This window comes from Aptenodytes patagonicus, chromosome 10 (assembly GCF_965638725.1).
Source record: "Aptenodytes patagonicus chromosome 10, bAptPat1.pri.cur, whole genome shotgun sequence".
In the NCBI taxonomy this organism is placed as follows: Eukaryota; Metazoa; Chordata; class Aves; order Sphenisciformes; family Spheniscidae; genus Aptenodytes; species Aptenodytes patagonicus.
Genome location: NC_134958.1, coordinates 6783029 through 6797886, shown reverse-complemented (window position 1 = coordinate 6797886; position 14858 = coordinate 6783029). Strand labels below are relative to the sequence as shown.

At 56.8% G+C, this 14858-nt stretch overlaps 1 protein-coding gene across 3 annotated transcripts in view; it reads right to left on the bottom strand.

Moving 5' to 3' along the window:
• The window catches only part of NTRK3 (neurotrophic receptor tyrosine kinase 3), a 229612-nt gene extending 215520 nt beyond the window's left edge, over positions 1-14092 (bottom strand). For 2 of the 3 annotated variants that reach the window (XM_076347949.1, XM_076347950.1), the window contains exon 1: positions 13324-13625. In XM_076347949.1, the coding sequence (XP_076204064.1) occupies positions 13324-13571 (248 nt within the window). In that variant the 5' untranslated portion in view covers positions 13572-13625. Of the gene's footprint in view, positions 1-13323; positions 13626-13982 lie in introns of those variants that run through there. The other variant, XM_076347948.1, reaches the window with a different exon arrangement.
• Positions 14093-14858: the final 766 nt, after the last annotated feature.

Below are 14858 nucleotides of genomic sequence, written 5' to 3'. Positions count from 1 at the left end.
GGACAGGGCTGCCAGGCTGGCGACGGGCAGGCAGGGGTCACGGTCTGCTGTCCCTCCATCCCAGGGCTGCCAGCACAGATGCACACGAGTCACATCACCCAGCCTCCAGTCCCATTTTCCAGCTGCTTCTGGTACCCAGCAGGAGCCAGGGTCTGGGGTCAGCCCCACATGTGCAACCCTGAGCACATAGGTTTGGGCAAGCAGGTCCTTTCCCTCTCCCACCGCATCTTCCCCCCACTCCTAAACTGCAGCAGGGCTGGTGGGGGATGCACACCTCAAGTGCACGGTGCAAACGCGAGGGGTGGCAGCACATTTGGGTCTCCAGCTGTCACAAACCTCCCAGCCCAGGCTCATACTAGCAGCACCCCTGAGCTGGCAGGTGCCAGGCTGGGCACGGAGACACATGGGTTACGTCTGGCCTGCTCACATTGGCAGGGGTTAACCTCAAAGGTTGCACATGGAGTAAGAAAAGTAAAGAAATATATAGGAAAAGTTGTCACAGCACCAAGACTCTGGTTGCCACTCCACCACGTTGCAACATCCTCCCGTCGGAGCACACCACACTGTGCGGGGCACTCAGGGAAGTGTGACAAGCGCCACGCTGGCCTCTGCCACCCCAGGAGGTGCCAGGGCCAGCTCGACTTAATGTTCGGGAGCCAGCCAGGAAACCCTGCCGTCCCCAGCCCTTCCCTGCCACTGCTCCCCACCGGCGGTATGAGCCGAGGGATGCCTATGCAGAAGTAATGTTTGCAACACATCATGTCCTGGGGACCAAAAATTCAACTGTGCCAGCAGGAGGGTGCCACTAGATGACATGCCAACCCATGTCTTACATGCTCCTACATTTACTCCCCAAAAAGACACCAGGTCTAGTTTGCAACACAAAAGGTGGAGAGGTTGGTCCTAGAAGAGCCCAAGAACGAGGGAATTCACTCAGACGTTTCATCTCAGTCTTGTTCTCCAGACACTCCCCAGATACACTATTTTGCACCAGATACCAGAAGACCACATGCTTAACAAGTGCAATCCCTGCAGGGGACACGCAATTTCTCACAGCATTGGGTTGCTCAGCACTGGGGTGCAATAGGACCAGGTGCCCCTAGCAGAGGGAGGGAGGGAGGGGAAGGGCTCCAAGCATTGACCACAGACACCCACGAAAGCATCGAGCACTGCCCAGCCCCGGCATGGCATGAACACGATGAAAATAAAGTTGAGAGCAGCCTACACAAGGCAAGAGAAGAAGTTTCTCGCTTTCAGCTTGGAGAGGCGGCAGCTTTGCAGTGCAGACAGGTTACGAGTCACACTGGGCAATATCCCAATGCATAAGGGCCCAGATAACGTCCCATCACTCGTAGGCGAGGGCTCACTCCCAGCACAGTCCGGCTGATCCCACAGCTCTTCAGGAGCATCCCGCCAGCAGAGAAACACAGGCACATACCAGCACCAGGGCAGCATCCCAGGCAACCTGGTTCTCTTCTGTGTGTAAAATTTCCAGAGAGGCACGATAGCAGCATCCAATCCCCACAACATCCCTGAACAAAAACCCGTACATTGTCACCCGAACCACAAGCAGCGGCAATGCCATTGCCCCCACCCCTCTACCCCGAAGTTTGACTAAAGCTCGGGAGTATCTTTGCTTTTATAAATCTCTGCCTTTTAATGATGGCTTCAAGGCTCAGAGAAAAAAAAAGGCCCATTAAACTCACTGAATAAGTTAATGGGGCAGAGAGAATCCATTTCAAAGCCACCCCAGGCTATTTTCCTCTGGAGCTAAAGCCTGAATAAGCAAAAAGGAAAAATTAAAACTGTACAGTGCTTTGCCAATAAATAACCCCCAGTGTAATCCGCTACCAGGCAGGCCTCCATTTGCAGAGATAATAGGATGCAGATCAGTTGCAAACCACCTCCCCTTGCAGGGACCACCACCTTTTGATTGCAGTTAGCTGTGCCATGGCAGGAACCTCCAGCTCCTGCCTGTCACCTTCCACCTGCCTGGGCAGAAGGTGGATGGCACAACCTGCAGAGAATTACCTAAATCCAGCACTTGGCTCTGCAGCTCCCCAATACCCATGCTGTGAGCACACATCCCTGCTTCTCTGCCTCCTTTTTCCCAGCCCTCCTGTCTGTTCATGCCCCTTCACCCCCGTCTTCTCCCCCTCCTTCACCAGCAACACTGTAGGTCAGTCCCTCACCCATCAACCAGAGCCCACACACAGACGCTCCTCCCCAAACACTTAAAAAACAAGTGCATGTCCCAGAAAGGGAGGAAAAAAAAAAATCCCTGTTTGTAAACGTTGATCCCGCTAGACGCAGTTTGTTTACTATTTAATATTTAAAGATGCTAATTAAGTCTCCGAATAAATAAATCTATGTTACCCGTGCCTTTTGGAAGGCAGGGATCCTTCCCCCAGGGCCAGGGCAGCCTGGAGCACGCCGGGCGCTGGGCAGCCTGCCCGGGGCTGGGGACAAGCCTAGGGCAAAGCCTGAGGATCCCACCACCATCCCTCCTGGAAGGGAGAGCTTATCTGCAACACGAAGCAACACCAGGCACAGCTCAGGCTGGGGACATTGGGGACTTTGGCCATTAAGCCCCAGAGGAGAATGCAGGCAGGGCAAGGCACAGAGAGGAGGATTTCCAGGCAGGGTTGCCCAAAGCGGTGCCTCTTGGCCCCAAGATGGGATCTCAGCTGCAACTGAGGAGCCAAGGGCTTGTGCTCCCAAGGGCCAGAGGATCACCCCACAAAGTGCTGGGGGGACACAGAGACAGGCACCAACACACATCACCACAGCCCACCACCAAACAGGCAGCCAGGGCTGCTCTGAGGACCTGCTACAGGCAGGCAGGCACCCACCTCCCTCCCAGCTGCCCCCCTGCCCAGAGCCAGCTTCATACCTGACAGCATCCCAGCTTCAGCTCCTCTTCCCGAAACCACTGCTGCAGCATCTTGCAAGGAGAACTGTCTGCCTTCCTCACCCACAAACCCTAACATCTCTCAATGCTTACCCATTACTCATCACCTCAGCTTCCCACCTGATACCTCTTCAGCCTCATTAGGCTCTGCCTCTCCCAAATCCACTCCAGCTGTACCATGCACCTTGCTGTTAACCCTCCAGGTGCCAGGCCCCACAGAGCTCCCTGTTGTGCAGGCTCCCCTCCTGCCCAGCCAGCATCCCTGCGCTGCATCGGAGCCCTGCATGCACTCCCTGAGCTCGGGTTTTGCTCTGATGCTCCCAAGGACACCCTCCAGCATCTGCCCTGACCTAAGTGAGGGGCACAGCACTTGCCAAGGGAGCACCAGGCTGCTACCCTGATGCTGTCCCAGCTCCGTGCTACTCTGCCCTCCCCACTGCAGGGCCTGGGACAGCCCATGAGACTGCTGGCAGTACAGATATGTCCAGAGCCCATGTGAGGCTCAAACTAGGAAACAGTCCCCAGTAACACTCAGCTTCTCTGAACAGGCAAGAGGAGAGCCCCAGGAGGACAAGGATGCTCTCCGCAGGCTGCGGAGCCGGGAATACACAGCATCCTTGACCCCGTGTCCCACTGAACTTTGCTTGCTCCCCAGGCTGCTCAGCAGCAGCCACCAAGTGACTCAATAGCTCTCTTTTCCTGGCATATATTTTGCCTGGGAGAGCACAAGCAAGACAGGAGACAGCCAAAACCAGGACCCACATCATTGCCCCAGGAGCACCCAGCCACATCCTGGAGGCAAGAGGTTTGAGGGACAAGAGAAATCTTTCCAGCCACACAAGTCACAGAGCTCCCCAGAGGCAATCCCATCTGTACCAGGATGGACACGAGGGATGCCCAAGCTGGTCTTGCCTATCTGGGTTAGAAGCAGGCAGGAGGAGGGCTGTGGTCCAGGACAAGGGCAGGCAGCCCAAGGGAGCATTTGCACAGCTGGATCACAGACCAGAGAGCCAGGACTCCTGGCTCCCAGCCCGGGTCACTGCACAGCATTTCCATGGAGAGTATGGGATGGGGGATGAGGCTAGAGCTGCTCCAGCAGCAGAAGGAAGGTCAGCAGCTGGAGGCACCCAGGCTCTCCCCCATGTGGCTTCATGTCCCGGCAGGGTCAGGGGTTAGAGCATGGCATCGCTGCGGCTCAGCTGAGCACTCATGTTCCTAATATATCCTGGCAAAACCCCGAGCATGCAGGGTCCTCAGCAGCACCCAGATTCCCAGCATCTGTTTGAGCATTTCCACATTAACATTTCCTAGCTGGAACTGCCTGGGGAGAGCTCAAGGAAAGCTAGTTAAGGGACAGCCTTGCACAACCCAGGAGGATGGGGACTTCACCATGCTCACATCTGCTGCTACCCACTTCTCAGTCCCCCAGGGACAGCACGGGGCAGCCAGCAAAGGCACCGGTGCCCCGTGCCCTCCCTGGCACAACCGAGCCCAGCACAGAGCCGTAGGAGGGCTGCAGGGAAGGGGCTGCATGAGGGATGGCACCTGGGCTCAGCATCTCCCTGCATCCTTCCCCGGAGCCCTGGGATTTCAAAGCCATTTAGTTGTCACTGCAACAAGCACTGAGGTCAAGGACGAGCACCCCAAGCCACCCATCTGTGCTATCACACTCCCTTGGGAATCCTTCCTGACCTCTCTGCTCCACTGCTGGGACTTTTGTTTTTAATGAAATAAGCAGTTTTCCTTTCCGCTTAAGGCAGATTGAAGCTGGGAGAAGGTGAAGGTGGAGGTGATGGCACATGCTGGAGGGAGGGTACAGGATGGGGATGGTCACTAACAGGCTCCATTATCTCCTACACCAGACTGTTGGGTGGCAGCTGGAGGAAAGCTGGCTGCACACATGGTTCTGGCTTCTCCTTCAGCTCCTCAACTGCTACGTCACATGAAAACATGCTAAAAATACAGTACATATTTTCCTGGTGCTACTCTTCCAGGCAAGCAGGGGCCAGGTCTCACACAGAGGGCGACAGGGCAGGACCTCCAGCCCCATGGGGTCTGGAAACAGGGTGGTACACAGAGGGTGGAGATGCACAAAAGCACATGCAGCAGGGCTGGTGGAGAAGCTCTGCTAGCTGGGCACTGACTCCAGCACAGCCTTCCAAAGGCAGTCCAGAGAGATTTCAATCTCCTTTTCTTCAAATGACATGAAGCCCAAACCCCAGCCAATATCACTGCTCTAACCCATGTCCATCACCCACCCCCCAACACACATCCACCCCAATGCCATGATGCTGGGGACCCATTTGCTGTTGCGTTGCGGGACCACTGGGTGTCACAGCCCTTCCACCACGCTGGCAGCACATGGCAATTGCCGGCAGGGAAATAACCAGCCCATCTTGGGCCCAGCTGCAAGGGAGAATTAGATATCCCTCAGGAGCTGCACATGGAGGATGCTGCAGGGTCAAAACCAGCTTCCTACCGCCACCAGCCCTTTCCCCATCTCACACCAGGCTCTTCTCAGCCTTTCCCCCTTGGGGAAGGGCACGCGGCCTCTTTAGCCCTCCAACCTACATCCAACCCCTGCAGCAAAGGGTTAATCAGAAAAGAAAAGAGCATCGGAGCCACCCTGGAGGCATCCAGAGGCTGCTCTCAGCCTGTGCCCTCTTGCCTCTACATCCAGGATTTCTCTGGGGACACTTCCCACGGATGTTCAATACAACAGGACCGATATAACAGCCTTGTTTATCCCCCCCTCCATGCTTGGCCTCTCCTTAAACCCTGGCCAGTGCTGCGCTGAAGGGTCTCCATCCCCACTCCGCTGCTTCAGGCCCGTTGCGCTGCTGCTCCGTGCCTCAGTTTCCCCATCAGCAAAATGGGCAGAGCTGTAAGGGGCTTCCTTGCGGACCACACACAGACACAAGCCAGATGCAGACGGCAGCACACCACCCCGATCAGGCACCTCTTGCCCAGCACTTCAGACAGCCCAGAAACACCTCCCCACAGCACCCGCTCTGGTTGGGTCAACACCTTCCAAAAAGCCGCAAATCACCTCAATTCACAGATGGGCTGGGGCTGTATCACTTGCAGCACTGGTGTAAGAGCTATCGGTACGTTGGGGTGCACCGACTGCATCCTCCCGCAGCAGCACGGAGGAGAAAGCCATGACCCAGCACCCAGCCAGACCCCAGGGGACCATCTGACACCACGGGGTGCCCACCTGGGGACCAGTATGCCGAGCTGGGGAGCAGGCGAGAGCCTACCAAGAGGGGTACGGCAGCACGGACACCCCAGACCAAGGGCTCCTCTCCCGCACGGCACGCATCGGCGTGACAGCAAGCGAGCAACAGCTTGACCCCTCAGCCCCAGCAGCCCCCCGATACCACCAGCCCGGCTGGCTTATGGCTCCGTCCTCGGACTCGCCCGTGCCAGCGCAGCCCGCAGCCGGGCTGTCTCACGCTGCCGCTTGCCCTCTAGCGGCACAGCAACCCTCAAACGGGGGGGGAAAGAGAGGAGAGGATGAGCCGGGCTCCGGCTGCCCCAGGGTGGGGGGCACAGGCTCTGTTGGGGCTGGGGGTTATGGCACATCCACGGAGCTGCTCGTGCACAAGTGCTCCCGCACAAATTAGCCTCTGTCCGGGGCAGCCTCGCAACGCTGGGAGATGAACGTGGGGACTAGCCCGGTGCAGCCACGATCCCGGTGCCCCGTGCATGGTCCTCCAGGACCCGGAGCGTCGCATGGGGCAACCAGGGCTGCTGCTCCCCATCTCTTCATGTGAGGCACAAAGTGACTGCAGTATCCAACCGCCATACACGAACTGCAGCCTCCAAACAAGAAACTCGCCCCACAGCACCACCTCAGCGGGGGGTTTGCTGTGCACCCCTTGCTGCAGAGGGGAGAGCAAGAGAATTTGGGGGAGACCGGAGCCCACATGCTGCTGTCAAACACACCTGCTTAGAAAGCACCTGCACAGCCTGCCAAAACCCCCGCTGCAGGAAACCCAAAGCTCAAGATTACTGCTATTGCTGTGCCCGGTAAATAATACACTGAGTTACAAGCATTATTAACACTCTCTTTTGGAAGCCTGGCAGGCTCAGGGGCTGGTTCACTCCCCGCTTGACTGCAGCCCCCCCCTGCCTTGAACGGGGTGCACCAAATCCAACCATAAACTCGTGGGCAACACCTAGCATGGGCACGGCATTGTGCAGGACAAGCCAATGTGCCAGGGTAGCATCGCTGAGCACGACCTACCCACACGGCTCCCCAAGGGTGATCCCGTGGGACATCCCATGGCCTATTTGGGGGGTTCACTGAAAGACCCCGGCATTGCTGGGTTCATGGATGGTCACAGGCCTTTGGGAGACCACGAGCAGCCTCAAGCCAAAGCACATGAAGGTGTCACCCCCACAGGGGTGAGCTGATGGGGTAGTGCAGACCCAGAGAGCTTTCCCTAACCGAGCTCTACAAAAGCCCCTAGCCAGAGGCAACACATCTCTGAGCCTCCAAGGGCAGCAAGGCAGGTCCTTCCTCAGTCTCTTCCCCTCCATCTCTGCTTCTCCCCCACCATGAAGCACCTGTCCTAGACCTGAAGCATCCCCATCTCCCCTCTCCAAGCCCAGGGAGACAAGCCAGCAGGCAGAGCTGACCTAGACCTCCCCAAAGCCTGCAGGAGATGAGGGCTGGGGAGATGTCACATGCACCCTGAAACCATCCAGGTCAGCAGCTCCTCCTGTCCAGGCAGCAGCTCAGGCCCCACATTCAGCTCAGAAAAAAACTGGGAAGTCCTGGCAGGCACCAAAATTGTCTCCTCCCCGGAGAAATACCTCATATGGGCCACCAGCAGAGCCAGGCAACGCAGACATGGCTGGGGAGCACTTGGGGACCCCAGGGGGATCAGGCACGAGAGGGGCAGAGACACCAGCAGACTCTGGCATGAAAAGGCAGGTGACTCAACCCAGCAGGAATCCCGTGTCCCAGACAAACCAGGGATGTAACCCTCAGGTGCCTGATGTCCTCTGTTCAGTGTCAGTTCAGCTGCTGCTGGGAAATCAGAGCTGAGACCTGGCCCTGATGGCTGACTCCTCCAAAACCCACCTTTTATAGTGCATCTACCCCAGATCCTTCTGCTCTACCCCCACACGTCACTTGGAGGTCTGCAAAAGTACTGGAGGTCCCAGACATTGCCCATGCCAGGAAAGTGCCTCCCTCCAGGACTGGTCAGCAGGGAAAAAGGCTCTAAGAGCAGGGCAAGGAGCCAGCAGCCAGCCCAGGGGATGCACCCAGCCCTGGGTGCCCCTAGTGCAAGTTTAGCTACTCTGGTGCACAGGGCAGCACCCACCATGGACCCGATTCCCTGATGCAAGGGGGACGATACGGGGACAGTCAGGACCGGTGCTCCCAGCTTAAGGCACCTCTAGAGCTTCTCAGCCTACCTCCTTCTCCCAAACATCTCTGCACCCTCTTCTGTCCTCACAGTCTCATGCTGCACCCACCTCCCCCTTCCTAACATGCTTCAGTACAGCCGCTCTGCATAAACAAGAGCCCTGCAAAACAAAGCTGGATTGAATTAGGGACCTTTTGAATGGTCTCTGCAACAGCCAAAGCCTCTGGGACCAGGAGATGGGAGGAACGATGGGATGGGAGGCTTTGGGAATGCAGAGCCCTTCATCTCCAGAGAGCAGCAGCACACAAGGCACACTGGGCACGCTGTGGTTGATTCACAGAGCGGGGGGAAAGTTTGTGCCCTGTTGTCTGAAGCAGAGCAATCACCAACTTGAGTATCACAGGAGCCCCTTTCTTGGCTGTTTGGGCCACCAAAGCAAGTTCTACTCCCTCCAGCCCTTCCAGGAAGATGCTTGCCCTTTCTTTCTTCCCTCCTTCCCAGATGCGAGCGCACATGGGCATCACCGGTGCCTTTCCTCTCCCGGGGCTGGCAGCAAAGGGGTGCTGCCACTCTGTGCACCCCCTCATTCTCCCCCTCGCCACGTGATCCCAGCTCCCGCGCAGCGAGTGGGGGCTGCGCTGCCACTCGCCCCCCACGGCGCCCGGCTCTGACGCGGCTCTCCCACCCCCGGTCAGGCCCACGGGATGGAGCGGATGCTGCCGTGGGTTGGTGGGACAGCCCAGCAGGAAAGGATGGGGCTGCTGCTCTTGTCCGTGGCGGGGAAAGATGTTCCCCTTGGCCCTGTGAGACCCCAAAATCCTGCATCCCATGGTGCTCCGCAACAACCCACCTCCTCTTGAGCTGCTCTGAATTCATCTCACCTGGTTGAAGGCAGCTATGAGCTGCACAAATAAACCCTGCAAACCCACCCGTTGGGGTATTTTATTCTAAGAAACCCCATGCTCCCCTGGTCAGGTTGAGTAAGGGAGCAAGGCTTTATATACCGGGGACATCTCCCTTCCTCGAGGGAACCCAGGGGTGACAAACGCAGGCCACCGCCGCCTGCCTGGCAGCATCTCTGCAGTGCCATAGCAACAGCTGAGAAGTAGGGAGGCCCAGATGGCAAACTCCTCCGTCCGTCCTTCCCCACGCGCCGTGCCGGCGCACGCAGGCGCTGCCCACGCTGCCAGAAGAGTAACTCCCTGGCCCACAGCACCCGCTGTCACCCCGACACGCAGGCGAGCCCAGCTGCCCCATGCACTGGCCAGACCCCCCATGGTGCTGTGGATGGGGACTCAAAGTGGCAAACGCCCCGGCTGCTCGGTACACGGGGGCAGAAGGGGTTTTGTGCCACAGGACCCCCAGGACTGAAGTTCTCCTTGTGCATCTGGTCTTTTTAGGGAGGTCTTGCAAAGGATGGAGCCCCACACCGCAGGGGTGAGGCTGGGTTAGGGGAAGCTTGAGCATCCCCCACAAGTCACACCTGGTTGGGGACACAGCAAAGGCCACCCAGCTGCACAAGGAAAAGCAACAGCATGAACATACCGCAGCCCCATGGTCATCCTCTCCCCGAATCGGGAGGGGGAAGTCCGGCAGCATGACTCCAAACTGGAGCCATTTCAGCCAGGGTCCAAGCCAGCCCCTCAGCTAGACAGGATCCTTGGCAGCTCTCACAGGGATCTCTGTGTGCAGAGCCACATCCCCAGGGATGCGATCTGAAATTGGATATGTTTCTGGGCAGGCTGGGAAAGGGCAGAGGGACAGCAGCCAACCCAACATCCTCCTCCATCTCAGGGCAAGAACCTCCTGTCCTTTCCCTGCTTCACCATTAACCTGGCACTGCCTGGATTTGCACGAAGGTCCCGTCCCCCCAGTCTAGCTGGGGCAGAAGCCACCCAGCCCTGACTGCAGCTGCTCTGCTTTCCCTGAAAAGGAGGATGGATGGGAAACCAGAAACAGCAGCAAATGGAGCAAAGGCCATTCATTTGAGGGGTGCAATGGGAGGCTCGATGATGGGGTACCACACTGTGGGCACCCACAGGGCTGGCCCACCCTGCCAGCCTCCATGGACAGCGCTACAGGCTGGGTGTCTCCTGTCCTCCTTCTGTTGTCCTTGCCTCGGGGGTCTCATCAGCCGCTGAGATGTGAAATAACCCAAAGCTCCTGATGGCTTGGCCCCCGATGCTGGGGGAACCCACCTGGGTGGGGTGGGCTGGCATGGAGGGGCCTCTGCCCTGGCTCAGGGGGGGTAAAATGGACAAGCCTACCAAGCTGGCTCACACAGCTTTCTTTCTCCAGCTCTCCGAATGGGCCCTGGCAGCCTTTTGTCAGCACCACCCAAGCTCAGATTGCCATGCTGAGCTCGTCTCTCAGACATGAATAATACCCCGCTTGGCCCCAGGGTGGTTTCACCGCCCCGTATCTCATCACCTTTTCACCAGCAGCAGGATGGAGCAGAGACCACCACGTCCCCCAGGGCCTGCGGGGAGGACCCAGCTGAAGCATCGCATCCCCCAGGCTGCAGGGACAAGGCTCAGCCTCCCCTATTCATGCCCCAGCCCAGTGGGCAAAGGTGCCCACTTGCTGCCCACAAACGAGGCAAGCTGCCTAAAGAAGCCAAGCCCCCGGGTGAGCGTGGCAAGCAGGGGGAAGCACCGTTCAGTGCCCAGCTGAATCAGACCTGCGTGCCGGGAGTGATTCAGCGATGACCAGGCTGGGCTTCGACGCACCCCTCGCCCCAGCACCCAAGATGATGGGGCTGGCAAGAAGAGGCCTGACGTCGAGCCGAGAGGGTGCAGGACCCAATGCCTCCCACGCAAGACGCTGAACACAGGTTCAACCCTGGCTCCCAGCAGTGACTCCTTTGCTAGGAAGCAGCCCCACCACCCAAACCATCCCTCTGCTCCCATAAGCATCCTCTGTGAACCACTGCCACCTCCCCAGGAAGCACAGACCCCTGGGGAAAGTTTTCACTCATACTCAGTCTCAGCCCCTCGCAGCATTTTGGGGTTCACCCCGGTCCTGTGCCTTGGCCCCCAAGCCCAGGGAGGGAGGTGTGGGGCTGGCATCGATGCAGGGGGCAAGGGAATGTGCTTTGCTCAGCGTGAAGCAGAGATGCATACAATATCCAGCAAAAACTGGCACCTTCTCCTCCTTCCCCAACTTAAGAGAAGCTGCTTTCCAAAAAAATACCCAGCATCTCTGTTTCTGGAGTTGAGTCTCCCCCCCCCCCCCCGCCACCTTGTTACGGACTGCTTATCAGCATTTTTCAATTTCAAAGCAGTGAAGACATTTTCTGGGCACAAAGGACTCACGTAATACTACCTCTCACAGCAGTTCGGATGTATGTGTACATCTGACAACACACACTCGCTCACACTGGCAGCTTCCAAACCCTTCGCAGCCTTTCCTGCTGCTCCTCGCCCCGCAAAGGGTTAAAACCAAACCACAACAAACAGTTAGCACAGGAAAAAAAACCACGAGTTTCTCCGACTTCCCCAGCATCACCCACGTCCCTCCGGCATCGCAAAGAAAACACTCCAGCACCGCGATGCAGGATAAATATGGGGCAACTGGAAGGGGAGCGTTGCATTAGTTTCCCCCTTTACTTTCCCCATTCCTGCTGGGTTTGCAGAGGTTTGCTGGCAAGGTGGAGGCAGGGCTGGGGGTTCAGGGTCAGTGGTACCTGCTGGAAACCTGCTTGGGCATCGCATGAACCTGTAAGCAAGCGGGGAAAGCGGCTCCCATCATCTTTACCCAGCAAAGGTGACAAGCAGAGCTGCGAAAGAGGCACTGCAATTACTCCATGGCTCTGCTGCAATTGCACTGTAACCAACTAAAACAGCCTCAGGAAGGGACCCAGCAAAGCCCGCTCCCTCCATGCAACTGTGCCATCGAGGTGAAAAAAATAAATAACTCTCCATTACTCATTTCAAACCTTGCTGATTTAACTGCCAGAATAAAGGATTCCACCTCTTCTCTGCTCAACTCCCACTGGCAACTTGCTCTGGGGGCTACATTTCCCTAAATGCTCACATTTCAATTAGCATTAGAATAATGAAATGGCTCAGAGTTCATCTCACCCAAAAATGTACTGGAAAATAACGAACAGAGATTGGAAAAGATGAGGATTTTTTTTTTTTCCGCACACACACACAGCATGATGGATTCAGGAGAAGGAAATATATTCCTTTCTCGACTCCATGCTGATGAGATTAACATGGGCTTTGCTAACTGCCTCTCCAAACAAGGATAATGCAACTTCAAGTTGATTTTCCAGATAAACAAGCATGCAAACAAACGCAAAGTGCTCAACTAAAAATATCTCCCTGCTCCGATGCTTCTCCCCACCGCCACCACCCCGAGAGGAAAACACACAAATCCTATCGCAGCACCACAGCGAGTTGCAAAATTATAACAATGCGAGTTAAATAAGCTACTTAAGGGACATCTCACTGTCCTATTTTTTTTTTCCTCCCCTTAAAAAGGCGAAACCGCAGATCCACAGATACACACTCAGCCAGGGCAGGGAAGGGAGCATTTTCTGTTGTGGGGATGAAAAAAAAAATGACATTCTAATCGGATCCAAAGTCTCGAAGAAGAACAAGCAGCTCAGAACTTGCTTTTCTTGCCCAATTTGGGTATATATGTGGCTGTGCGTGGCTGTGGTGTGTCGTCCCCCCACCCTTGCAGAAGCAAACAGTTAAAGGAAGCTTTAGCACCTTTGCCTGCTGCTGTCTCTCCTGCTAAGGAATCAGATCGCATCTACTTTATTCCTCTTAAGCCTTGGCCAAACTGTTGCTGGGCTTTTTTTTTTTTTTTTTGGGGGGGGGGGGGGGGGGGGGGGTTGGGGATGGGGTAAGAGGGGAAGCCGGCTCTGCGTCCTCTGCGCTGGAAGCAGGGCTGAGCTCTGCCAGGCAGCGCAGCAATGCCGAGGGCACCTGAGCCCTGCACAGGCAGCCCAGCCCGCACCCTGCCGCCGGGAGGGGACGGCACCCCGGGAGAGCCCGGGGGGGGGGAACCCCCACTTACATGGAAGTGATGTTCCTTGAGATGTCCGTGATATTGATGCTCGTGTTGCCATTGCTGCTGCCTGAATCCTGCCCTTCCAAGAGAGGGAAGAGGTTCCCATCATCCGGCTTCTTGCAACTGATGTCTGTCTTGCTGCAAAGACAATTAGCAGGGCAAGCCAGCACCGAAAGCAGATAGTCTCCCCAAATGCTCCAGAGCAAAAATACCCTCCAGAAAGTGCACTTGGTAGGGCAAAGAGAGACATCCATCTCCGATTGCTGCTTCTAAAAAAGAGGAGGAGGAGGAAAGGGGGGATGGAGGGAGGGGAAGGGGGGGAAAGGGGGAAGGAAACAAAGACAGAGGGAGGGAAAAAAAAAAAAAAAAAAAAAACACACACAACAAAACCTCAAGCGATCAGATGCAAAAATCCTCCAGCAGATGAAATCATGCTGGCAGCTGGCTCGGAGAGGCTGTAATTCCCGCTACGGTAGCGGCAGCGGCAGCGGGCGGGGATGCATGCTGGCCCGGCCGCCCTGCGCCCGCCGCCCGCCGCTCCCCGCCAGCCGCTCCGGAGGATTGCAACGGGAGGCTGGGGAGGCAGCCGGGGAAATAAATAAATAACAAAAACGGTGCGAAAGTCACCAAGTCCCACCTACTGGGCAGAATTAAAATTGACACACCTGCAAAAAAAACACACAGAGGGAGAGGAGGCTGGGGAGAGGAAGGGGCGACCTCCCCTTCCCATCGCCTCCCTCCCCCGGGCTGGCCAGCCCTGCTGCGGCGGGCACAAAAAGCAGGGGAGGAGGAGGAGGAGAAGGAGGAGGAGGAAGGCTTGCAAAGCGAGCCGGGCTCTGCAATAAAAAGGATTCCCCACCCCCCTCCTCCCTCCGCTAAAATCAATCTAGGGGAAGCGGGGGGGGGGGAGAGGGGAAAAACCCACCCCGGCGCTGCTGGAGCCCCAGCTCAGCCCCGCCAATAGAGGAAAAGTTGCAGCTGGGGTTAAATGTGTGCTGGGGGGAGAGCAGAGGGGCTCTGGCTCGGCTCCTGCTTTCTCAGGCTCTTTCGCCTTTTGGAGGAGGACGATGCTGCCTTTCGCTTGGTTGTTGGGTGGGTTTCGCCCCCCCCCCCCCCCCCCCCCCCGCCCCCCGCAATCCGGACAGAAGGGTGGAGAGGAAAGAAAGATGAACTGGAACTGGAAGAGAATGAGCGCCAGTGTGGATTACAGCAATTTAAATAATATTTTTTTTTTCTTTAGAGGATCCTAGCGAGAGGCAGATCAGACGGCTGGTTGGGAAAAAAAGCGACTGGAGAGCACCCAGGAAGGACTTTCTAGAAAAGACACACACGCACACACCCCCCTCCAAAATGCAACGGGGACTCAGCCAGCTGCCGGGAAGCGCAGGCAGGAGCACCCAGGGTCGGGGCTCCCATCTTCCCTCCCCTGGCTTCCCCCTTTCCTCCTGCAGCAGATTCTGCAATCAGACATGCAAAAAAAAAAAAAATCCTGAAAGAGGAAGACTGAAGTGTTGAAAAGGCTGAGCTCAGAGCACCGAAAT